A 25779-nucleotide genomic window follows, 5' to 3' on the forward strand; every position below is an offset into this window, starting at 1 on the left:
ACAAACAGAGAGAGAGAGATGTTAAAGATTTAAGGTTGCTTTCAGTGTAGATATGTTGATCATATACATTCTACATTGGAACTACATATTTGATATTGAGTGATGTTTTAAAATACATTCATTGTAAATGTATGTACCTATCTCATTTGAACTCCAGTTCACACTTGTGGCCACTGACCGTAGGCTCCCAACTGTGTCTACGCCAAAGGCTTTTAGAAACTTTTATCAAAAAGTCAAAATCATATATTTTTATTTATTCATATAAGTAACACTATGTACACTTATGAACGTCAAAAAAAGAAATATACATTAAATGCTTCTAATTTTACATTTACTGCCAGTTCTCAAACCAAGGGCGTAGAACGAAAGAGAAGAACTGGCAATAAACTCTCCGCCACTCTTTTTTGTTGTATCACACAACGTTTGTAAGGAGCTGCAACCATTACACCATGTTCCACATGACATCTTAAATAATAAATAATAATAAAATAAATTAAAAACAAAGATTTGTCTCAGATTATCAAAGATCCTCCATCAGCAGGAGGCATGTACATATCACACGTCGAATTAAATAAAAGCTGCAAATCATATTCCCTACACCAATAACCCCCTAATACTGGGAACTCGGAGCGTAATCTCCAACTGTCACGATGTGAACCACATTGTCATGTTTAGCCTACAACTTTTGTGATCCTGATACCTCACTCTGATACCATTGAATTATAGAAAAATCTATATTTTTTTTAATATTTATATTTATATTATTTTTTTTAATATTTATATTTATATTATTTTTTTATTTCTTAGCTGACGATTTTAAGTCTAAAAGACTGGCTAGCAAATATAAAAATCTTCGAATGTAAAGAAATCATCATTCAAACTGTAAATGTTATCCGTCAATTACTTTGGGATGTTCGGGTCCCTTAAAATGAGATACTTTAATTACCTTAACGTTTCTGGGGCCTTAGTTCTTACATGAATCAATCAAAACTTCAGCGAAGTTCTCGGTTAACTTTGTTTAACATCGCCAAATTTTGTTTGAACAAAATGAACCTCCGTTAAATTAATTGGCTACAAATTGTGTTTTTGTTTATTTTAAAAATATCCTCAAGTAAAACAAGTATTGGTATTGTTTACTGACTTTGGTGAAATTCGTATCCACCGAATAAATTTTATTTTTCCCATTTGTCGCAAAGCAAAGGGAGAATGTCCCATCCAGTGAGGACTTAAGTAACGTTTGTGTAATATGGCTTATGTCATGCATATAAATAAATGAATTCTTATAAATTAATGAACATTATACAACTTACATCAACCAAACCTACGCAAGCAAAGCCACGAGAAAAGTTAATATAAAATGGGTCATGTATTTTTAAATCGGTGACCTGATGTAGCATATTGGGTACCCACGGGATATCTTCTTTGCTACGCCTGATAGAAGAACGTTATTTGCCGTAAATGAATAAATAATAATGGATGAATCATGTACCTCGAACGGACCTATTCCGTGGGAGAAAAGAAAAAGCATTATCCAGTTTCAAAGAAGCACTGTTGGCACATTTTATAAAAACTTTATAAACATAATCGTTTGTATCAAAGTTCTAACGCAAAACAAAATGCGAAGCCTTTGTATCAAACTTTTTTCAGTATTCTTTCGATAATTAAAATTAATTCACTAGCCAGATATCTTCCTAGAACCGAGCATTATAAAGATGCAAATCAGGGTACAAGTTAGTTAAAGTATAACATTATTAGGCCTCATCCATGTTAAACACCCACTTGACATAGATATTCCATTTGCCGAGAGCGACCTTCTCTTTGCATTTCTTTTTATCTCAACTTTTTTCCTCATAAATATTCTCTTCTGAGCTTCTTTATTGCAACTCTTTTTAGAGCAGTATTTTACTAAATCTAACGTACTATCGATAATATATAACGTATGAACTGTTATGAACAAAATGGTGTTTTCAACATTCGTTATTTCTAACCAATGTGAAAAGCTGTTATCCAATCAAAACTAATACATATTTATTTGTATATGTATTAATTATATACGTAGATACCTATTGAATGCGCAATTTGCTGTTACTCGGCAAACATGAACAAAAACTGAATCGCTATTTACAAGTCTAAGAGAAAATTAGTTAAATCATAGTAAAGTATTTTTTTTAAAGTTTTTGGGTAAAACACATATCTTAAAAGTTTTAATTAGGGATAATGGTACCGTAATATACATTTCTTATGTTTCTCAGTAACTCAGTCTCTTCTCAGTATCTCTGTCACTCAGTAGGTAAATACGAAAGCGATAGGAACGATACGAATGAGATACCTTACTCATAGAAGTAGTTCATTAGTTCTCTTAGAAAATTGGTTAATAATACTATTTTTATGTGAAAGTCCTGCAGCTGAACGTCTGACAATCGTTTGCTAAGAGAATAAGTTTTAATCCCTCTGACCTCTTTAATACATATAATGAAACATAGGATCATATTTACGTGAAATAGATATTGTCCAACGGTAGGAAATATTATTAATTAGAGAATGTTCAATCAAAATCATTATAATAAACAAAATAGCTCCGAGACAGAGCAGTAACTATTAACTCCAACTGTTAACAGACAAGTAAGTATTATTTTAGTTATAGCGACAGTTTCGTTTGTGAGGTACGCTAACTCTTTGCGTTTTTTTTATTTCTCTAAGTACTTGTGTAATATATTATGTGTTTCTCTTGTGAGTTTTTGATTAGTTTATCTTAGATATTAGTTTTAGAAATGCTCTCAAACCCACAATCCTGAAGTTATTGGCAATGCTAGTAACTACGGTACTTTTATAATTTTTATTTAAAATTCCATAAGATATGCCAACTAATTGGTAAATACTGGCACAATATTGTATAATTTTTTTTTTATCTAAAATAACGAAATATAATCACGTATATAATTATAAGCATACCTGTTCATTTCCCTAGTATCAAGTTATTGTAACAAAATTATCTTCAAATTATGTTCTGTTAGCATATAAATGAGAACGACTGACAGCTGACGGAATATCTCTATGTTAGAGAAATTTCGTGGAATAATTTAATATGGAAATGTCGGCATATCGCTGAATTTTGCTACTTCAAGAGCTGTATTTTGTTTTGTGTTATGACGTTCCTACCTTAAAGTTCATTTGCTCCAATCAACACAATCATTTACATATGACAAACGTAATAATTAAGGTTGTTGATTAAATTTTCGTGCATGTGCTACTTATTCCCTATTGTAACTGATAAAATAAAACTGTTATAACTGGACATCGGACAGATATATAAATATATTTAATAAATGTGACTTTTCTCGTCATAGCACATCTTTGCCAAATAAAATCGTTTCCGCTGAAAATTAATCTGTAAATTAATTATTGAACAGTATTTAGGAAACTTCAATCTGTTCGAGCTTTTATCTACAGTCCCCATTGCTTATCAAATGAAACAACATAAGACTGAGTTACGACATTAAATCCCAGTTAATAAAATGTATGCCTAATTTTGTAAAATTTTATATTATTGTTGTGTAAAAGAATATAATTCGAAAGCATCGATTTTACAAATGACTATAACAGATCACTTGACATCGTGTATATACATCAAGCACATATTCTCTCTTTTTCAATCGGAGTAAAAGCACACAGAGGCCGGATAAAAATAAGCCGTAAAAATAACGGGCAGAAATCGAAGGCCGCTCTATGTAAAAGGTTCGAGGAAATTGACAATGTCTCAACTTAAAGAGTTACATGCGAGGATTGAGAGAATAGGTAGGAATGGTGCTTTGCTATTATAACAGCAATATTAGAACGATACCAAGCGAAGGTGATTTTATTGGACACATGCCACATTTTCGAACACTTAAATCCTTACCACAGACGGCAAACGAACTATAGTTTTTTTGGATGCCATTGACATTTGGCAACTGTCAAATATTTTTCTAAATCACGCGGGAAACATTGGAGGGCTGTTGAGTCGCAACAGTTTTGAAGCGAAAATGGAGGCGTTTGAAAAGTACCACCTCGCGTCGCGGCCTAAGTACTACTGAAAGCGTGGCGTGCAGGCGACTCGACTTGGATTGAGCAAATATTATTATTATTTATTAATTTGTCTATTAAACTTACATACAAACCTATTGACACTTAAGTCTCGGTGGCCAGCTAAGTGATAAAACTATACGATTGTGAAATTGTATTTATAATTTGTCTTATTTTTTATCATAATAATATGTCAAAATCAAAATAATATTATTTATCATTACCGACAACATAATTATTTCTTGCATTAAAAGTCACCTAAATCGTTCAATGGGGCATGGGGCATATATATTTTCGCATCTGTTTGAAGCAGTCCCTAGAACCACTACCAAACCGACACTTTTAAAACAACACTGATAATACAATTGGTACTGAAAGAAATGTCAGTCACGATAAAAGCCCAACTATTCAAACAGATCAGACATAAGTAATAAATATTTTATGGGTTAAGTGAGTTTATTTAAAGCTGTATCATAATATGAGCAATAAATATCGGTTCTGTATAAGATGTCATAAAGGCCATCTATTTATAGGTGTTGAAGAATAAACACTTACTATCACTCCACTGGCTACCTACCCTACAATCATGTATTTTAGTGTACAATGTACATAGAAAGTCCCTACTCGCATAGAAATTCAAAAAGTTAAATGTACGATGGAGGAAGATCGTCAGTTACTATATGCTGTTCGGTAACCTAAAGGAGTTTAATAAAATAAATATTTTTGGTAAAAAAATTATTTCCATTATTATAAATTCCATTTCTATTATTATAAATTTATAATTATTTACATAATTTTAAGTTTAAATTTTTTCGACGTTTCAAAATTATTAAATAATGTTGTAAATAATTATAGTTTACAATAATACAAATAGCTTTAATCCGGTTAAAAATTGTTTTCTTTCAATGTGTAAAAGCTATGTTAACCAAAGACAATACTATATTTTTGGTAAGTTAAAACCAGCGGAGTGCCTAAGGATTTTACCTTTTACAAACAAATCGTTCAAGACATCCAAACAATCTGATGGCAGTAAACTTATTTAACCATCTACAAAATAAAAAAAGTACATGTAAGGATAGTATAACGTTTAGTTAAACCGTCACATAGAAAATCGAAACAAGAGATCTCAGAGGGACAGTAATCACATTAGTGCTACTAATGGAGGTTGTACGTGTCCCGACTGCTGAGAGGACATTAGGGTTAATCGTTGTATTTCAACAAATTAACTTGTCTACTATATGACAAGTGTTTCAACGTTTCCCTATAGTGTTGATTGGTGTAATTCCGAAGATTAGTGAATTTCAACTGTATTATGATCTTAATAGAGGCGTGTATTCAAACCACGCCGAGCACCAACTGATTTAAGACGAACCCAGAACGATTTTGCCTTTAAATAAACATAAAAAAACTCATATATAATAGATAGCTAAATGTCCTAAACATGGGTTGTATCGACAGTTTCTTTTCTTCTTTTTTTTATTATTTTTTTAGTGTCGTCACAAATCACAAATAGCCTGCGTAACATTAGGTTTTCTTGTAAGCCTTGAATTACATCATCTTTACGCAATTATATTAAATGAAAATAAGTCTTGCCTATTTTTTTAGTTCGTAGTTAACGTTTTACACTTTACATTAATAAGTTCCTACAACAAGCCTTTGCATTAGATACAGAAAACTAAATCCCATTCTAGCATAGGATCTTGTACTAGAATAGAATGTAGATATATAATACTATGTTTACGCGTCCTATAAATTAATATTTTATAATTATCTTATATAAATTTTATACTGTTATGCCTCGAACCCGACAGCATACTTATTTATTGAATGAAGAAAGTTCTTAAACAAAAAAAGACATATGCTATTTCGGCATGTCTGTTTCACTGTAAGTAAATCCCGTAGGTTTGATCTTGATACACCGTCTAGACTCCGAGTTTTCGTTTTAAAATCTAAGCTGATGCACTTTGAAAGTTAGGTCAGTTAACTCGTTATTGGTTAAAATTATATTATTTCCAAAAAGTTTGGGTGAAAAACAAGAGATAAATCAGTATCGGTTACAGTTGGTCACCCGCGGGAGAACCTCGAATATCGTAAATCTTTTTCCAGCTGAATCAAATGAAAGTTTCAATATAACTATAAGATTTGTTTATCTCTAATTTATTAAAAGATAAATAATTTTGTTTAATGTCGTTTACAAACAAATCAAATGTACACAAGCGTATTTTATTTAGAATTACCTATGCACACATTCAAAACATAGAAATCTAAAACACATACTTTTCTATTAAAGTTAGTTAAAATTATTTCTATATTTCCAATATTACGTAAAACTTTCATCGGTTGGATAGATTCCAGTGTTGTTGTATTGGTAATTGTCGCGCCGCCAAATTTATTAGCTAAGGTTGACCATCAAAGCCACACTCGTTTGCATAATGAGGACGCTACATTCCCTAATTGAATTGGTAGGACGAGCTTTACTTGTTCATGTTACCCATGTCCCAAATTAGTATAGATTATGATAAAAATAAATTAAGTTACTAAAAATAATATTGTAATTTAAATAAATATACAAAAATATTATGATGATTTAATCGCAATACTAGTAAGTAGTTATAAACATAACGGAAGTTTAATATTACATAATGAAAACCGTTCAAAACAAACTATACTAACTATTAAGTAAAATATGAATTCACCGGTTTTTAAAATAATTAATTATCCATAAAACAGAATTTACTTTGCTAGCACTAAGAAAATCGAGCGGCAAAGTAACTCAATTTTACTTATACTAAATTTAGATGAAACTCGCTTAAGACCAAGCAGCGTAAAGCTTTTACCTTTAACGTAGTTTGCTGTGACCAAAGTTCGACCGCTAACATCTAGATGGCGCTGTTAAAAATTTCTACTAAGACTTCTACAAATTACTAGGGCGTAGCACTCTACTTATTTTTACTAATACATTCGTAGTCTCACATTTGTTTGTAGTGACGAAACATTAGCTGAACAGACTTGTAGCTAGGTGCGCCACTAAGGTCTTGCATTTAAAACGCGAGTTATAAAAGTCGAAAAGAAGTCTCAGGTCAAAGCCTAACTGTGTTCAACTAATTTTATATAATATCGAATTTTAAATTAGCATTTTGTTAGCGTGAAGGAAATATCTTTTTCGTAGCCTTTTCTTAAAAAACAAACTTGTGTAATTTTTCAGCGTCATGAAAAGGTTAGGTTTCTCATAAATATAATATCTTCGTATCGAATGACTTCGTACTATCATTATAATGTTGACGAAGTTGTTAATATTGTTAAATAGTCAAAGCAAATAACTGGGAATCTATTAACTAGATAGCTATCATGATGGCGAAATGCGGCAGTTAGGAATATTTAAAAAAAAATCAGTTTTGGTAGCACTTAGTAGTTAAGCATCTAGTATTTTTGATAAGGACCTATATTTTCTGTATATTATATATTATGTAATGCAAATGAACGACTAACTCCTAATCTTGAAGCGACAGAAGTTTTTTCTCTTTTATATCAGTCTGAGACAGTCTATTCTTACGCTCTGTTGTGATTTTTATTATTATAAAGATACATTCCGTAGTATACCCGATACAGATAGGTAACTTATATCGTGCAAAGCAATCGGACAGGAACGATTCCTAATGTGTTTCACACATCATTGAGTTTCGCCGAATGGAGAATTATTACAGGGCAGTTCGGATTACCGTCCGGATAATCGTGTCCAATATATTTATATTGTAAGGCCATTAAATTTAAAATTTAATTTAATATTTGACGAATACCGCGATCATCATAAAAAGCTAAACCATTATTAAAAAAGTTAGTTTACTTTCAATCAAATAGTGAGTACAACCTCCAACTATTCCAAGTTAGAGTGTACTCCTCCATGAACGGCCACGAACGCATCCACTAAAAATGGGTCCATGGGCTAATTAATATGACTACCCTTTTTGGGCATCCCGTAGGCTCGTTGGTCCCCCTACTATATACAAAATATAAAAAATATGGAAATGGAAAAGGCTAGAACAGTGTCTTAGGTAAGCAAGACTCTTCTTCTATTTATAAATTCCTACAACAGTTAGTCTTAATAATAACATAAGAATAACATGACATATTCAATGGAATTTATATTGCTTAAACCAGCAAATATAGACAAAAATTCTGAAAACGTGTAAATAAGTAATTAAAAAAGATTGCACCGACTCTTTACCTGTCCTTACCACTTTTTCAATTATTTATTAAGGATAGAACACGAAAAAAAATTTTATGCAATAATTGTGTATACCAAATATTGTCACAAAATTAAAAGCAACTATACATTTTGTCTAATGATTTAAGTTTAAGCATCGTTTACGAGTTCCAAACCCTCGGATAGAGTTATTAATTAAAGTACAGCTTTCTGTCATCATAATTACATTTTCCAACATAATGTTCAGAACTATGTTAAAGTTTGTCGCACCTACGTGGAGTTTCGACAACAATTTCGCTCGTTCCACAATATGCTATGGAAAATCACTTACTACTTCACTATAAGGCGTCATTTTGGTTTTGTTATTTGAATCAGGGGTGTATTTAGGATAACTTCAATATAACAAATGGGAACTACTGAATAATAACACTGTTATTGTAGAAATTTAATGGTTTCAACATCGATAATAAAATTGACATGCAGATATAAAAAATATGTTTCATAATATTTTCTATGTATAATATGGCAATATGCTGCTCTCATGTAATGTAGTTGAAATATTGTTGTCTAAATAACATTGTGCTTGTAGCGGTCTACAGAAGGTGGTTTTGGGATTGTCTCGGCTGAATTGAGGCTTACATTCATCTCATACAACTAAGTACAAGCAACCCAAGTTGTAAGCTCTCTCTAGCCACACACTTGTGTTGTTGTTGTCATGTTAGTATTGGAAGACACATTAAAGTTACGTCGACAAAACAAGTGCCTTTTATAAAGAGTTTTAACTAGTTGTACAGCAGCAAAACAATTTTAGGGCTGTTATTGTAAAAATTAAGTTCCTTACAAAAAATCTGGAGAATCTAAGCTATATAGCAATAAAGCTGTAACGTTAATAATTTTCGTTAGTTTTAGATTTATTTCTTTGTATATGCATAATATTATAGCTTATCTGCCAAATATCCAGTTTGTATTCAGTTAAATTTATGAAATTTCAATTCTAACAAGCTTCAATATATGTAAGAGTATGTAGATTCGATTAATATATAACTTTTAAGTACTGTACCGTACCATATTACGTGGAGGGGATAGTATATAAAGTATTAAAATAGATATAAATACCCTATAGCTCTAGAATCTGTATCGTGTAACGAATTTCTTCGCATGGAATTTAAAAGTTATATCAAGTTGGGAATGTGATCCTCTACAAAATATCAAAGTTTGTTCGTTAAGATAAGCAATTTGCGAGTACTCAACATAAACACGATTCTCAATTTACTAAGTTCAATGAACTGTCATTAGTGTACTTATGCAGCTGTTTAAAATACTGCTGTTGAAATAGCATTATCTAAAAAGAATTTTTGGTACAACATAATTTAGTTTCTATCACTTTATAAATAAAAAATATTAGGAAACATATGTCTGAGGCCACTAAATTAAATGCAAAAAATAAATAATAATGCGAAAAGGTGGAATTACCTGCAATAAATTGTATAATAATCCCTAACACGACGTAATATTGCTCCCACGTGTTTATTAACAGCTATTTGTTAGACCGTAGTAATTAAGATTTTATGGAGCCGTTGAAGCAAGCGTAATTTGTTAATTTCATTACCATAGTTGTTTGTTCTACTTGAAACAAATGAAAATACGGCTTGAAACACATTTTTACCTTTAAATTTAAAATACTTATTGATAATTAATGTACATACTTAAAATAGTTTGTAATATATAATATGGGCTTAAACTTCTGCGTGATGAACACAATACTTAAGCAAATATATAAAAATAGAATAGTACTCGACTTTGACCATAGCAAATCTCTCATTTTGGCACTGAGACTTTATAAATTAAATTAGAAGCACGGCCCACTGATTGAGGGCTTACAGAGTTAAGCACAGATTAGTAGAATCGTCTCTTTTTTGTTTGGGTTCATAAAAAATATATTTTACTTAGTAAAGGGATCTTTTTAATTCCGCCACCAATTAGATACGTAACCTTTTTAACCCTCGACATAATTAAGAGGTAGATTTCATAAAAAAGGAATTTAACAATCATTTCTTGGGTCTCACAATATAATCGTCACAAAAGTATATTTTGTACTCCCTTTAATTGTTGTTTTTTATTGAGATTCTTTTCTAGAGAGTGGTAATTATCGCAACCATGATAGAACCCCTTGATATTTCTATTATTTTCATTAATAGTTAATTTAATTTTAGAAGAAATCGATTAACGAAAAGATACTAAACTACCATAAAATGCTTAATCATTATAAACATTCAAATCTATTTCTTTATTGAACGGTAAAAGCACAGAAAGCGGAACGAAGTCTTAAAAAGTGTTTAAAAGTTAACGACGCAATTAGCGCCGTTATCTTCCTTAACGCGGTTTATACTTTAGTCAATGACCATCGCTTTAGTAAAACTTATTTGATACAATACAATATATACAATAAGCTGTTTTGCGAATATGTATTTCTTGAAAATTTTTCACCTAAACAAAAACCTGCACCTTAACTACAGTAGTCGCCAAAACATGAGTGACCTCTTTCCTTAAAGCGCAAGGTAACTGCAATAAGGTAGTTTCATATTGTCAAGCTAATGGTTGCTAAGTTATTATTATAACTATTAGGTAGAATGTTAATATATAGTTGTACTGAAACGTCACAGAACTAATTACTGAGTTATATTCACCGCCACTTTGTCAAGAGACCACAGACTCTGGTTAATATTATGTTGTTCTCACTTCCGTAGCCGTATTTGCACCGTTGAATATTATATTACAAAAGGACATCCCAACATAAAAACCCCTGTTAATTTACAGCAGTTGCTTTAAATTCATTTTTATGTCTAGAAAGGAAATGTAAAGGGGAACAAGATATTGAAAAAAAGGTCTTGGTGACAATATTACTGAACTGTTGCGGACGCCTCGTAAAACTACGATACCTATAAAGTCCAACTTTATTACTAGACTTCGAAATACAGGCGTTAGCGATTTCACTAGTCAGACATACATCCATTAGTAGCAAGTAATTATTACTCAAAAGCATCATGCGGCAAGTCGTTATTTTATTTACGCTCTCCATCATCACACATTTTAAAACGAGAACAATCAGATACTAATGAAAATATGTTATAGAAGGTGTGAAAATTATATGAGAACTTACTGAGTAGCTTTTGTATCAAAGAGGTCGCATAGGTCCGCCAAGCCTATGTTAATTAGGTAGGAATATAATAATATTAATAATTCAGAATGCAATGTTGCTAAAACTACTCGATGAAAGGTCTGTATATTGTCTGTAAGATGCTGAGATGTTCACTGACACATTTTTCATAATTGTTTTATTGTAACATTAAACTAAGTAGGAAAATGTAAATAGTTTTGATTTAGTTATCACTTAACAAGCAGATAAATATATACATAGCTAAAAGAAAATTTCGCAACACATCGTTTTATTACAAAGCGAATCCTCAGTACTAGTTCAACTCTAGTCGTGTAAGCAAAAGCTATGATCTGGCTCATATGAGATTACTTCACTTCACTTTTGATGAAAGACGATGTTTACTTCGCTATTAGCTTATGCCGCGAATCAAAAGCAATAAGGACGATATATTGCGGATACTTTAAACGATAATGTATTATTTTTACGACATTCGAGTACACTTCCGAAACATTTATAAAATTGACTCGTTGCTTTACGCCTGTACCTACGTCTCTCCTTCATTTAGCCACTGACCCCTTTTTTCAGCAAGGTGTAGTGTTTTTTGGTAATGTGTGTGTACACCTAATTGCAGCGTAAATTTAAAGGACCTAGGTCTATAAACGTACATATTAGCGTATACCGTCCTGAAATGCGTGGTAATTCTGTCAAGTAGATGATTGGTCCCATAAATCACAAAGTGTCATCCCAGCTAAGGCTAATAGGGTTACAAAGTAAACTTCAATCCTATTCCATTAATCACGTCGGTATATCAAAATAGACTCGACAAACGTTACATGTGTCAGCATATTTTTTTTTTAATAAAAATAATAATAATATTCAGCCTCCGTTGATGGGTCGAACCCAGGATTATACAATGTGCCGTTACTATGTGGCAGCCATCGATAATCTTTTAGGTGTAATAAGGACTCCATAAAGTATTTATTTTAATCATACACTAATTCCTACTAAAATTGTTAGAAAACGCCTCAAGACGAGGTCCTTTTAAAGAGATTTCGTCGTAAAAGCAGATACTTAATTATCTGTTTTTAATGAAAAACAAGTCGGCTATAATAATATAATTGTTTATAGTATTTAAGAGTTCTAGCCTTGGTTCGTGATTAGCAAGCAGAGGGAATAAGCGTTAAGGGTTTTTAGAAAACAAATTAGTTTGCTTACAAAAGGTAATTAATAATAAAAAAATTAAATTAAATATTTTTAAAGTACTAAAACAACTTGGATTTATAGCAAATAAATATATTACTAAGCAGGAGCTTTATTCGTACTTCAATTTATTCTGAATAGCTATTCTATTCATAACGGTGTCGATATAGGACAATAACTTAGGTAAACGAGATGAGGGGAGGTATTAATAATACATATATACATAGTTTTTTTAAAGATAGTTTTTATAAGTATTTCTTTAACTAAAATAAAACAGAGAATACAGAATAATATTATTTTTAGTAGAAATTAAGGGAATTTAAAATATATATTTCGAGTGCTCAACCATTAGGTGTCAATTAACAATTGAGTGTCATTACGCATTGAATACTTGTTGGTTTTTAAAATATAAAAGGAATTGTTATTTCGCGAGGCTTTTTATAGAATTTCTGAATTGAATATCGGAGGCGGGAGTGCTAATAAATGTAATTTATTATAATCAGACCGAAGCGGGATTGGTTTCCTCCGAGGCGAATGGAAATCCGGAGGCCGGTGACTGGGAATCCTAATGAGCTGGGTTTTTAACCTCTAAGTGTTAAAACGTGTTTAGCCAACGTTTATTTATGTATTTCTCGGTATGCCAATGTCACTAAGGCTAATGGATAGGGAGTAAAGTCACGTTTCAAGATATTTCTAAGTTAGCACAAGTCTAAGATAAAGTAGTTTACAATGATGTAGTCTAGAAATAGAAATATTATGAAATCCCGAATTTCATCCTTTATGTATGGCATTTATATGACTCCAGGACAATGGGATTGCACCCGCGACTCGGATGAATTACAAATAAAAGCGTCCTCAAAGATATTTAATATCATCCACTGGAAATAATTAATTCTCCAGAGAATTGCATTGAAACTTCGATGGCACAGAGCGTGGAGCTGTTTTACGTCTCGATCAGAAATACTTTTAAGTTTTTTATTTCAAGTTAAATAGGTTTTTTTTAGGAATTACCTATTATCTCAAAGACGTGGTGCGTTGCAATGGACAAACATCAAGTAAAATACCTAATTGGTCGCACGATTAAGTTTAAACAGCCTCCAACGTTGAAATGACTTAGCTAAACTAAGAACATTGTGTGGCGCCGCGCCAAAAGTTGTGTTAATTTGAACTTTCCGAATACAATGAAACTCGCGATAAGCGCTTTAAAAACTCACTTCGAAATGAGCTTCCACAAGCTTTCCAAACTCTTTTTAACTACATAGAGATGCTTAATGCGTTTTTAAAATGTTGTTATTTTGAATGGCACTGTACTTAATTGTTGATGAAAGTTACGAGACATAAAATAATACAAATTATGGTTTTTATTTACGAATTGCTTACTTGGCGATATGATTCAGCAAATGTATTAAACGTACAAAATTAATCTATTATGGTATCAAAGAACTCATTTTGTATTTTAAATTCAAATCATCAAATCAAAAGGAAAATGCTAAATATTTGAGAGACGTATTATTTTTCATATTATTTCTTAATTATCTATAATTGACTTTTATTTTAATGTTGTATCTTACTAATATTATGCCGGTGTAGTATATTCTATACTGCCTGTATTGCTTCAAATGAATGCACTTTTTTAAGGGAAAAAAAACTACTCTATTGCATGATCAACTATATCGAGTAAATCGTAAATAAAGGGATAACATTATTATTTTGCAGCTAAGTTACTTCGAAATATACAACAACTTTATGTATGAAAACTAAAGAAAGTACTCTAATAATTCGTTCACCTTTAGACATTAATTGCTTTTAATATCGGTTCTTGACATCTACGATTTAAAGAATGGTTTAAAACACCGTGGAACTAAGGATCAAAATGGATCATGACTAAAATAAAAATATATGCCACCAGGTTAATAAAATATGGAATCTTATCTACACATTCACATCCATTCAGCACCGTGCACCGTCGGTTTTTAAAACTTAATTAACGTAAAGTAGAAATAGAAAAAACAGAAAATACCATAACTTGCATCTTATAAGAACACAAAAGAAAAATCTATTAAGACTCTCCGTTTTCTTCATATTTTTATTTTTTAATCGTATTCCCACCGCAAACATTTTCTTTTTCATTATCGTTAGTAATGCGTTTTCCTTGCTATGAATTTAATTTAATTGTAAGGTGTTCCTGAAACTGAAAACAAGAAAAGTAAAATGAAAATGTAATATTCAACGTCTTGCATTAGAGTACCTACACGTGGCCTATGCAAGTTGCGAGATATAGGAACAAAAGGAAAATGCTAAAAATACCCTTTACTTTATATTTCAACTGTACACGAGTAATTTTCAAGACAGTGTGATCAACTATTTACTCACTGGCTGAAATATGTTTAATAACATCATTTGTGAAATATAATTATACAATCGTCATAAAAATCTTATTATAAATTATGCTTGCCAAAGGAATAAATCTAAAAAATAATGCTCTGTAAAACCGAAGCTTAAACTGAAGATGGTCGTAGCTTAGCTGAGTCCTGATGGGCCATACTGTTGATTAAGGAATCAAATCAAGGAATTTAGCTAGGTACCAAAAGAGAGTTTAAAAACTTTTTATAAAACCAATTCATTATTACTAAATTCAACCTTTGTTTACGTCATTAGTCTCCACACTGCAGGATATTAGTTAAAAATGTATGTAATTTTTATTACATTCTATAAATCTTAAATATAACTCGGATATATATATTGTACCGAAGGCAATACGATGTCGGGATCAATTTTACGATCGGGTTCGAATGATACAACTATCTCCATCTTTATTAACAATTATCGCAAAAATCACAAACACATCGGCAGTTTCAGTCACATTAAAGTTATTGCCGTGCCCGCAGCTGGGCGACACATCAAATTTCGAGTGATAAGGGACAGTTTAATTGTTGAGCAGGGCTTCTAAGTGGACTGTTCCCAACGGAATGTTCTGGCTTTTATAAACATTTGCCGTTACATACTAACACTTGTAACTGCGAGATTTATTATGGTTTCGTCTGTCCTGTAGCTTCTATCATCCGTCATTGTCCATCTGCTGCTGATCAGTTCATTTAGTCAGGTCATGGAGGCGAGAGAGTACCGGTGGATTGCACATATTCCTTCGCCTGTATAACCTTACTACCTGAACGTGTAGCTCTTCATCTTCTTCATTTGTATTCATAGTGTCTCATATACCTATATATCTTATTAGACAATTATGAACTGTAACTTCACATTTCAAATATAATATGAATTCAATTATATAATTAATAGTAATAATACTTTCTATATAAAGTATTTATACTATCATTTATCAATAAATTACAAACAAAAACTACGTATAACATTCTACCTTGAAATGACATTATTACTTTTCTTCTGATTTACATAGAAAATTGTAAAATTACAACAATTGCCTAATTTGTTTTATTATCAATGTCATTAGCGATGTTTCTCGCAATCACAGAATCTATTAGAATTAAGAAAAAGTCATGTCTTCTAATGTAAGACGTCGTAAAAAGCTCATTTAGGTGGTGTCCGGAATTCCCGAGGCGGACTTAATGAAAATAACTCCACACGTCACAGTCAGAACGAATAAATGGCTCGGTGGATGGCCAATCTCTTCCGCATAATATTGCAATCAAGGCCGAGTGTTTTGCTGTTTTACTGAAAGCATTATTTTTTTATGGATAAACTTAGGGAATACATTATATTAGCGTTAAGTAGTTTTTTATTCGGTATAATTTTATAATTTTTTTTCATAAATACAAGTATATTTCTACTATAGTGAATTTGCTCGTCTTTATATTGAGAACTACTGCACCGATTTAGTTGTGATTAGTTTTTATGTATTTATTACTACACAGATATTTAAAATTATGACAACCCCTACGTATTTTTCAATAAATTAATGAAATTTTGAACAATCAAAATTTTATTTTATATAATATTACTTTCTGCTTATTAAGCTTTCTCAAGGAAAATATATTCAAATAAAATATTCTCCAAGCCTAACAAGAGAGAGTTCACATCTCGTACTAACAAAAGCCAGTGCTCGCATGTGCAAAGGGCGTCTTATTTCACACCTTACGATCATATTCACCTACATTTTCCTCAGTTAAAACTTCCAGGCTACATTGCTGAGGATAGTTTATTAAATAATGTTTTAAATTCCAATTTCGGTTGGGTAACAAAACCAAAATCGTAAAGTAAGTGCTTTGTAGCAAATCATCTTTAGGGACAGTTTGGCGGCTCGGGCAAGCGATATCGCGAGGCATTTCTTAGTATCTTCCAAACCAATACATGCATAGCTCTCTGTACAGCGTCATAAACGTCATGTTTTTCTATATTCATGTATTCATGTATTTATTTGCATTCCATAACGTTACAAAAGATGTTTATGAGGCTTAAAGCTAGGTACAATATTATGGACCCTGTTAGGGCACAGCAAAAGAAGGCATTACAAAACCTATATAACATAACTAATAGCAACAAAATAGCACATAAAACTTCACACTCCAGGCTAGTACCAATTACATAGAATAACATTTTTTTTTATTTATTTAATTTTGAATATTTAGGGATTAATAATCATGAAATTAAGCTATATTTTTATCTTCTAGGTACCCATTAACGCTATAATAACATTTACGTATAAGAAGTTTTTTTAGTTTGTTTGTAAATATATGTATCTTTTTTTCATTTCTTAGTGTCTCAGGTAGTTTATTATAAATTTTGATTGACATGACTAGGGGGCTTGATGCATGTATTTGTAATCGGGAAGATGGTAGGTGAGGTTAGGTTATTCTCTCTTAATTTGTATCTTATTATTAACGTCTATTGTCCTATAACTTGTATTTCTTGAGGATCTCTCAGTCTCTGATCTCAATGACAGTTGACTTTAAACATGGGACTTTAATTCATTTCTAAAAAATGTGATATGAAACAATAGGTTCCACTTAACCTAATACAACATTTTATTGTTACATACAGTTACATCATCGCAACGTTATTAGAGAAACAGCGGCAATCACAACTAAAACCAAGACCAACTTTAAAATAGTAACATCTAATCCAATTAAACACTTGCATACTTCACATAACCAGAGACCTGTAGCAAAGTTTGTTCTGCATTAAGCACCAACCCACGACTTTACCGACAATTAGTCCTGATTGTTCAGATTGGGTCTAGATGCAGCTGATCTATCAAAGAAATGATTCTTGATTTACGGTCTATGATTCGAAAGTACAATGAAGAACAAAATAATTATAATCAGTAAAAAACAATTTAACTTTAAGCTCTTGGTGACTAATTATTTGCAAGATACTTTATCGTTCGTTTAAAATAGTTTAAAAAAAACAATATTAAGAAAAGTGATTGATGTTATGACTTGCGGTGCTAGATTTTCTGGATATAGATTTTCAGTAGGCGGCCGATAGTGATTAATTCGAAGCGTAACAGAGGAAGTTGCGAAGTAATTAATCACAGGTTATACAACGCTGCAGCCTTCCACCGAAGCATGATAGATTAGATTGAGATAGAGAAAAATGTGATCTATAACTTTGCTACCAATAACTTTAATTTCCATACATTACGTATAATCAAATAGACCATTTCCTTTTATCGTGCGATATTTTAAAAATAAAAAAAATGTCAAACAAACAACAACAAAGTTTCCCTTAGTCGTTTTGTACATACTACACATAATACACGTTTAATACACGCTTGTGTTTTCAGCGAAACTGTTTACCATGATACGCATATTAGCAGCATGATGCATATGTTTCATCTATACCTACTTTGATATGGAATTATAGCTTGCGGAAATTCAGTAGTAAAAGGGTATTGCAATCAAGAGGCTTAACCTCATAAAAAAATATTAGAGTAATTTGTGGAGCAAACTATCTCGTACCTATGTTTAAGAAACTCAATTATTTGTCTCTTTCTATTTTATCTCTTTCCTGTGTGTATATTTTAAAGAAATGTCCTTATTCGTTTCCAAAAAAGGTAAATATTTTTGAGAAAGGAATTTTATAGGAAAAACACCTTTTGTATGACAATCACGGTTTATAATAATTTACCAAAAACATTAAAAGATGTTCCTACTAGAGTTTTTAAAGTTCGACATAATGTACTACTTCAAATAATCATTAAGAAGAAAAAAATGTGTTATGATTATTTGCGTGAAATATTAATTTGACAACGTAATAATACATTTTAATAAGGTGCCGATGTAGTGATAAAATAATATTTACTGATTGACTATAATTTATAACTAAATATTATACAATTAAGTCATTTTACAAAATTGACAGAAATCCTCCTGCTATCCACTAATCTTTTCCAAGTATATTTTTAAATCACAGTAGATTACTTCCATACCCTTCAAAAATAGGTCCCTGGCGCTCTTCAGCAAAGAGTCGAGTAACCCATTGAGCAGCGAGAGTAACCAGTAAGACGTTTGAATGAATTATACCCTAAAACCCCCATCAAGAACTTAGTTGTGTAGAGGTAAAGGTAAAGGAAAAAAGTTGTACCTACGTTCTTTTATACAAATTTCTAAGGAACTTCTTTTGCACTCCTTCAATCATTTTCCCATAATATCCTTCATAAGGGAACCATATGACGCAGCTGGTTTCAAGAATTGACCTTACTTATGATGAATATAGAACCCTAGTAGCAGTGACCGACAGACCAACTAATTTCCACAGGACAAACCCTACTTCTAACCTCCTCCTAAACAAACAAAACATCCAAGTCGTGAACTTTGCCTAATAACTTTAGATCCTATGCTATAGTCGCAGAGTATTTTATTCGGAGAGGCACTAAAGGTCATAAATTCACTTTTGTCATAGTTAAAGTGGAGTTTATTTAATTCCCTCCAATGCAGCAGTTTATCCAAGTCAAGTTGCATACGCAGACAGTCATTGTTTGTCTTGATTACTTTAAAAACCTTAACGTCGTCGGCAAATAATAGGCCTTTGGAAGATTTAATAACATATGGAAGGCCGTTTATTTTTATAAAAAATAGCAACGAACTTGTTGGATAAGGCTGCTAGATATATTGTCCATATTTAATTGTGGCTAACTATTGGATAAGAATGTCATTATCTATGATCGAACGCTTTGCGAAAATCCAAATATACTACATCTACCTGACACCGCTTAACAATTTATCTCGATACCGTGTCTGTCAACGACAATAGATTAGTATTAACTGATATATGTGGGAAAAAGGCGTACTGGGAAGGAGTGATGAGGGGAATGCATTTAGGCAACATTAACGACAATAAGGATAGAAAAAATGCTATATAGGCTTATAGGATATTAAATAGTCTGCCAGTCCTTTAATTATATAAGCCGGAATTATATCTTTACCAGGAGGTGTTTTAGATTTTAGTTTATTTACACTTCGTGCAATACCTTCTATTTCGAAACTTTTGATATCAAAATGATTAGACTATGCTTTTGGGTTACGACTGCCAGTTGCTGAGTTTAGTTGCAGGGATCTGCCAGAAATACAGAGTTAAACACACCAAATACCATACCATCGTAATAAAACATTGCATACTCTTTGGCTTTTGGATTTCTAAGAGAATTAATATGTTGCCAAAATTGTTTAGGTTTATTAACTAAATTTAATGAGATGGTATGTAAATAGTTAATTTTAGCTTTGCGAATGTCGTTATTAATGATTGCGCTAAGAAGTTCTCTACGAGATAGCGAGTTCTAGAAGAACTCTAAATACACATTATTATCATTAAGAAACGTTTAAACTGCAATTTAGTTATTAATTTGGAAATTATTTCACTACTAAAATATACAAGTTACCCTTTGTTTAGTTAACTTTAAATTGTTTCTAAGAAAACATTTATCAAAAGAGCTGTATAGAATGCTATCAAATGTTCCATCGTTTTGTAAACATAATCAATACCAAGAAATTATCTATAGTCTACATATTTTAGAATAAAAAAATAACAACAGAAAATTTCCTTTAATAATGTTCCAGTCATTCTAATAATATTCGATGGTTCACGGATTTGCGCAGGTTGGTAGAAATTGTAATTAAGAGTTACTTTCAAGAGAAGATGACCGTCAATTCGGGACAACTCATCACCTGAATTTACCGCTACCACATTTACTCTGCTGTAACTCGACTCTTCACCGGTACGGACTGCATCTGCTACCCTTTCGTTCTTATTCAATTTATTGAACTGAATTACGCCTAATTCAGCAAGGAAACAGTTAAAATTCATGAAACAACTTTCGCTACAGCTATAAAAATTGAGATCGCCTAATATTCAAATATGTATTTTTACTATTACTAACTATCTTAACAACATTAGAGTTTAACATTATGACTCATAATGTAATTGTAACTTCTATTCTACCTTTTAAGACAAATTTGCACGCCATTAAGTGTGGCAGAATATACGAACTTTAGATTGAATCACCATAAGATTTTTATACCATATTCTTGTAAATATTATTATTATTAAAACTCTTTTATTTACAAAAAATAGTTAAAGTGTATGGAACCTCAATAGCGCAAAGAATCGAAGTATCAAGAAGACACGATATCTTGAACTGTCCAGTTGCTCAACCCAACTGTACGTGTTGACCTGGATATTCAATAAAACTTTCATACTTTGTACTGGGAGCCTAAGTGAGTTTGCGAGTGGAGGTTATGCAACACTGTTTGGAGAACGTTCGGAATGCCTCTTAAATATTTTCCAGATTTATAAATTGATCTTGAAAACTTTTAAGCATTTATTTAGAAATCAAGAGCAAATAGACCATTATTGTTCTTAGAGGTGATCGCCCTTGGGTGCCCGGAATACATACAAGATTGTTAATACAAACTAATATTAACACTTTAAAATCAACACTTTATTCGTTCATAAAGCTACTCACTCCCGACGAAATCATATATCTAGACGTTTTATTTTTGTTTACAACAGACCTCCGTAGTTCATAACTCTCTTCGAGTGCGTTGCAACAAAAGTTGGCGGAAATTCTTAGAACGTAATTACATTGGTCTGTTTTATTTCATGGCCACTTCGTTAGGTTCATTGTAGCTTCCCTCTTTCGTATGATGTTATAAAGTCGCTATATATATTTTTAATGTCAAGAAAATTTATTAAAGGCTCCGTGTTCGTACTTAAAACTAAACGGAATGACAAATTTTTATTAGTGAAACTTTTTGTGGATATATCCAATGTGTTCATTTTATGTTATTTTTTTTTGTTTTATACTTTAAGAGATGTATCTGTTTTGTTTCCTAAACGAATAAATAAATAAACATCCATCATTCAATTAGAAGAAAAATGCTGAGCTGTCAATAACTAATAATTTAGTTACTGTCGTATACAAAAAGAGTTTGCGCATTAGGCTATCGTTCATAGATTACCAAAATTGCCAGATAGAACATTTTATTATTGAAGTGTACTCGACCAAAGTCATAATAACAGAATAGAATATATTATTGAACTTATTGATTGTATCAATGCTCGTAGTAAATGTTTGCTAACAATATAATTTGTTAAATCAGCGCGGTTTAATCAAATGTTAGTAATTCTGATTTCTACGTGTCTCGAATATAAACTCGCGTGAACTACAATGGTCCAGGAGAAGTTCGTGGTTTTACTCGTAATGGGAAACACGATTATTGTTCTTAAACGAATTTAGTATATCATTATTATGAATTGTAGACACAAATAAATAATATAATATTGTAGGAAAATCGACACAAAAGCCAATCAATTAGTTTTCCATTTCGACATAATGAAAAGAAACAATTGGCTGGCTCAGCTTTAAAAAAAAAACACAATTCGTTTACTTCGTTACCATAAAAAAGGGTAAATAAGTTATTAGGAAATACTTAAGCCCTTTTGCGCACCAGCACTATGTGGAACCAGCCCACTAAAGTATTTTCGAACCAATTCGGCTTAGGATTCTTCAAGAAGAGCGTACCGTAATTCTTAAAAGGCCGGCAACACACTTCCTTCTGGAAATGTGAGTGTCCAAGGGACAGTATCATTTAGCATCGAATGAGCCTCCTATTACCATTTTGAAAAATTAGGCCGTATTCCCAATAAGCGATTTCTTCCAGGCAAAATTAGTATGGAAAAATAATAACCAAAAACCAAGAGCCAAGATTGTAGCTACTATTTACCTGCGGAGTAAAAGGTGTCTGCAAAGGGTTGCACACAGGTGGCGCGGCGGTGCTCCCATAGTGTTGCTGGTAGGATGACGTCAGGATCTTCTTATGGGCAGACGCATGCGCACGGTATGCACTAACACTTAGCTTCATATTTCGCACTTGATTGATGCTGATGGCATTTGAGTTTAATAGTTTTGGTTTTTGGGTGATTTTTTACGTCTTAATTATCACATTATTCTAATAATTATAATTTAATTCGTTCAAATACAATTCTTACGAAAAATACGCAACAATATTGTATTTCTTTCTGTTAACATAATGTTTTCACAACCTTCTTCTTTCAGCCCACTCGCACCTGAAACAGGAAAATTAATATTATTTCAGTGAATGAAATATTAAAAATTATACTTCCATGTTAACTTGTGTTTTGACAAAAAGCCTTAAAAAAGACTTCTGTTCACCTTGGTTGCTTTGAGCCTAAATGAAACACGACACATACATATATTTATATTTTATACGTACCTTTATTTATTTTAATTAGCGTACTATATATTTACCTAAATTATATTATCCTACCCCAATTCAATTATATTCAAGTATATATTATACTAGCTACAAATCAAGAGACTCAAACAAATATAAAGAAAACATTCTAATCTCACTCTCAAAGCAAATAACGAAAATCGAAGATGTCAAGTGAGTTCTTCGTAGACACCATGTTTTAGTGACGTGCTTCAAACATCGAGCGACATCGAGTTGGCCTTAAATCAATTAAATTATGTATTAATGGACTTAATTTGAAGGACATTTAACTGTTCTGTAGACTTTCTAGATATTTTTTGGCGTTCTTCACATTATTGTTGTTTGCGCTGACAATTCTTACGCAAAATGAGAATGAAAGTAACTTTTAAGTATACTTTTATTGCTTCTTTATAAAATACAAGTATGGATCAAATAGTGTAACTGAACTAGCGATACTTTTACGAAAGTTTTTTTTTTGTATAAATTAAGTGTTAGATACAAATTATTAATAAAGATTGAGTGTACAATGTCAATATTTTATGTAGGTTTAACGAATATTCATTATAATTCTCTCAGCTTTGTTCAATAAACAAACTATAAATATAAATATAAAGCATCGACAAACAGGAGCATTCCTATCGAAAAAGTGGCGCCATCGTGTCGAGGGAGGAAACTCGCGAATAGAGCGGGGGAAATTAAAATCTCACTTTTACTACAATACAGTCATCCATAATTGGCGTCTGCCGTTGTTAGCCGCATTTGATGCCTCGTTTTAATATGACTCTGGGAATAATGAAGTATTAATATTAATCGATTATATCTTCTATAAAGATGGAGTTATTTTATTTTCGTTACGTCCTTTTCCTAGTAGTTTCTATTAACATGAATATGATTCACGTCTACTTTATTATGTAGACACCGTAATTAATAACTCATACGGAATTTAAAAATTCCCATTTCCAACCTAGAAAATAATAATATCAAGCCGCTAGAACCTTTAGGCTTAAGATAACATCTGTTTCTTTGTTAAATGACATGGGCAAGAAGTTGGTGGAAGCCTTTTGTGCTCGACTCAGACACGTCGTCGATTCTCATCGTACGTGACGTACCGTCTTACAAATCCAAAAACGGGAACAAAAATGCATTGGTGCAGAACTCAAACAAATCCTTTAGGGTTAAGCCGAACTTTTAATCACAATTCTATTAAGAAAGTAATTTCTGTATACAATAAACATTTTACTGTAGAAACTCGGGAAACCTGCGCGTCATTTTGCTAAAACTGTTAAAACTTTCACACCTCAGTTTGGATTTCATTTGACTAAATGGCTGATAAAAGTTCCACCGGAATTCCGTGTTCACTTAATATTTAATGCATGAGGACGTGTTGTGTGAATATTTTAGTAAAACTAAGAAAACGAAACTGTAATTGAACTTAATATGCGACAAATCAGCATTATAATAAGTATTAATGGGTTGGATTTAGAAATACGTCGCCTAATTTGATGATACTGATTATATAGGTATCTCGAAGAACCTAGATTATAATATTGTATTGTATTGAAATTCGTCAAACGAAACGTACATTTTATACTTTTTTCTCATTTATTATAATAATTCAATCCGTTACTTTCAAGTTTACGTGGATGTGCTTCTGCGTTTATTTTATTTGGATTTTATAGGACCTTGGCTATATTTTACAATCGAGGTAATTGTTTTAATTAATATTTACACTATTAATTACTATTTATCTACATTTGAACTAGATATTTGTTAAGTTAGGTCCGCATTTGTGACAACATCGATTCAGTCAACATCAACTGATGTGAAACTTGTCTGTTTTACCCCTAGTTTGTTATTTTAAATCCGTAGGCGCGGAGGAGAGCAGCCCTCACCCGCTGTAACAAAGCACAGGTAACACTTTCCGTTTTTCAACTAATTTTCATTTGTACGCCGATCATCTTCAAATCTACGTTCAATCAAATCTCAATGATCTCCCGCAAGCCAAACAATCTACTGACTACATGCTGGCAAGGATAGTTGATAGAATTTTCTTCCTTTTAACCCTAAAACCACACTGGCACAATGTCTCCTCCTGCCATTACTGGAGCACACCGATTCTTGCTCTTCTGATCTAAACGAGGAATTGCTAAATAAACTGGCTAGTCTCCAAAATTTCAGTATCCTATTTAAGAAAGTACGACCATATCTCTGCGTTCCGTAAGCGGCTAGGCTGGTTACCAATTTGTCAGCGATGTGGTGCTCATGTTCTCGCTTATATTCCACCCTGTCTAACCCTAAATCGAATCTCAAAAATGATTAAAAAATTTTGGGAGCCTATAACAATAGCTTATGCACTATTTATTTTTCATGTATCCTTTTTTTAGTTTATTTTGTTTTTGTTCCTGTTTAGTTGTGTCTTATTAAGTATATTTAATATGTATTTTTGC

General features: G+C 31.9%; 1 protein-coding gene across 3 annotated transcripts in view; it reads right to left on the bottom strand.

Moving 5' to 3' along the window:
- Positions 1–23110, bottom strand: part of LOC123710503 — a 61111-nt gene extending 38001 nt beyond the window's left edge. For all 3 annotated transcript variants that reach the window (XM_045662498.1, XM_045662496.1, XM_045662497.1), the window contains exon 1: positions 22823–23110. In XM_045662498.1, the coding sequence (XP_045518454.1) occupies positions 22823–22960 (138 nt within the window). In that variant the 5' untranslated portion in view covers positions 22961–23110. The remainder of the gene's footprint in view (positions 1–22822) is intronic.
- Between the last annotated feature and the right edge of the window lie 2669 nt (positions 23111–25779).

The sequence above is a fragment of the Pieris brassicae genome, chromosome 5 (assembly GCF_905147105.1).
Source record: "Pieris brassicae chromosome 5, ilPieBrab1.1, whole genome shotgun sequence".
In the NCBI taxonomy this organism is placed as follows: domain Eukaryota; kingdom Metazoa; phylum Arthropoda; class Insecta; order Lepidoptera; family Pieridae; genus Pieris; species Pieris brassicae.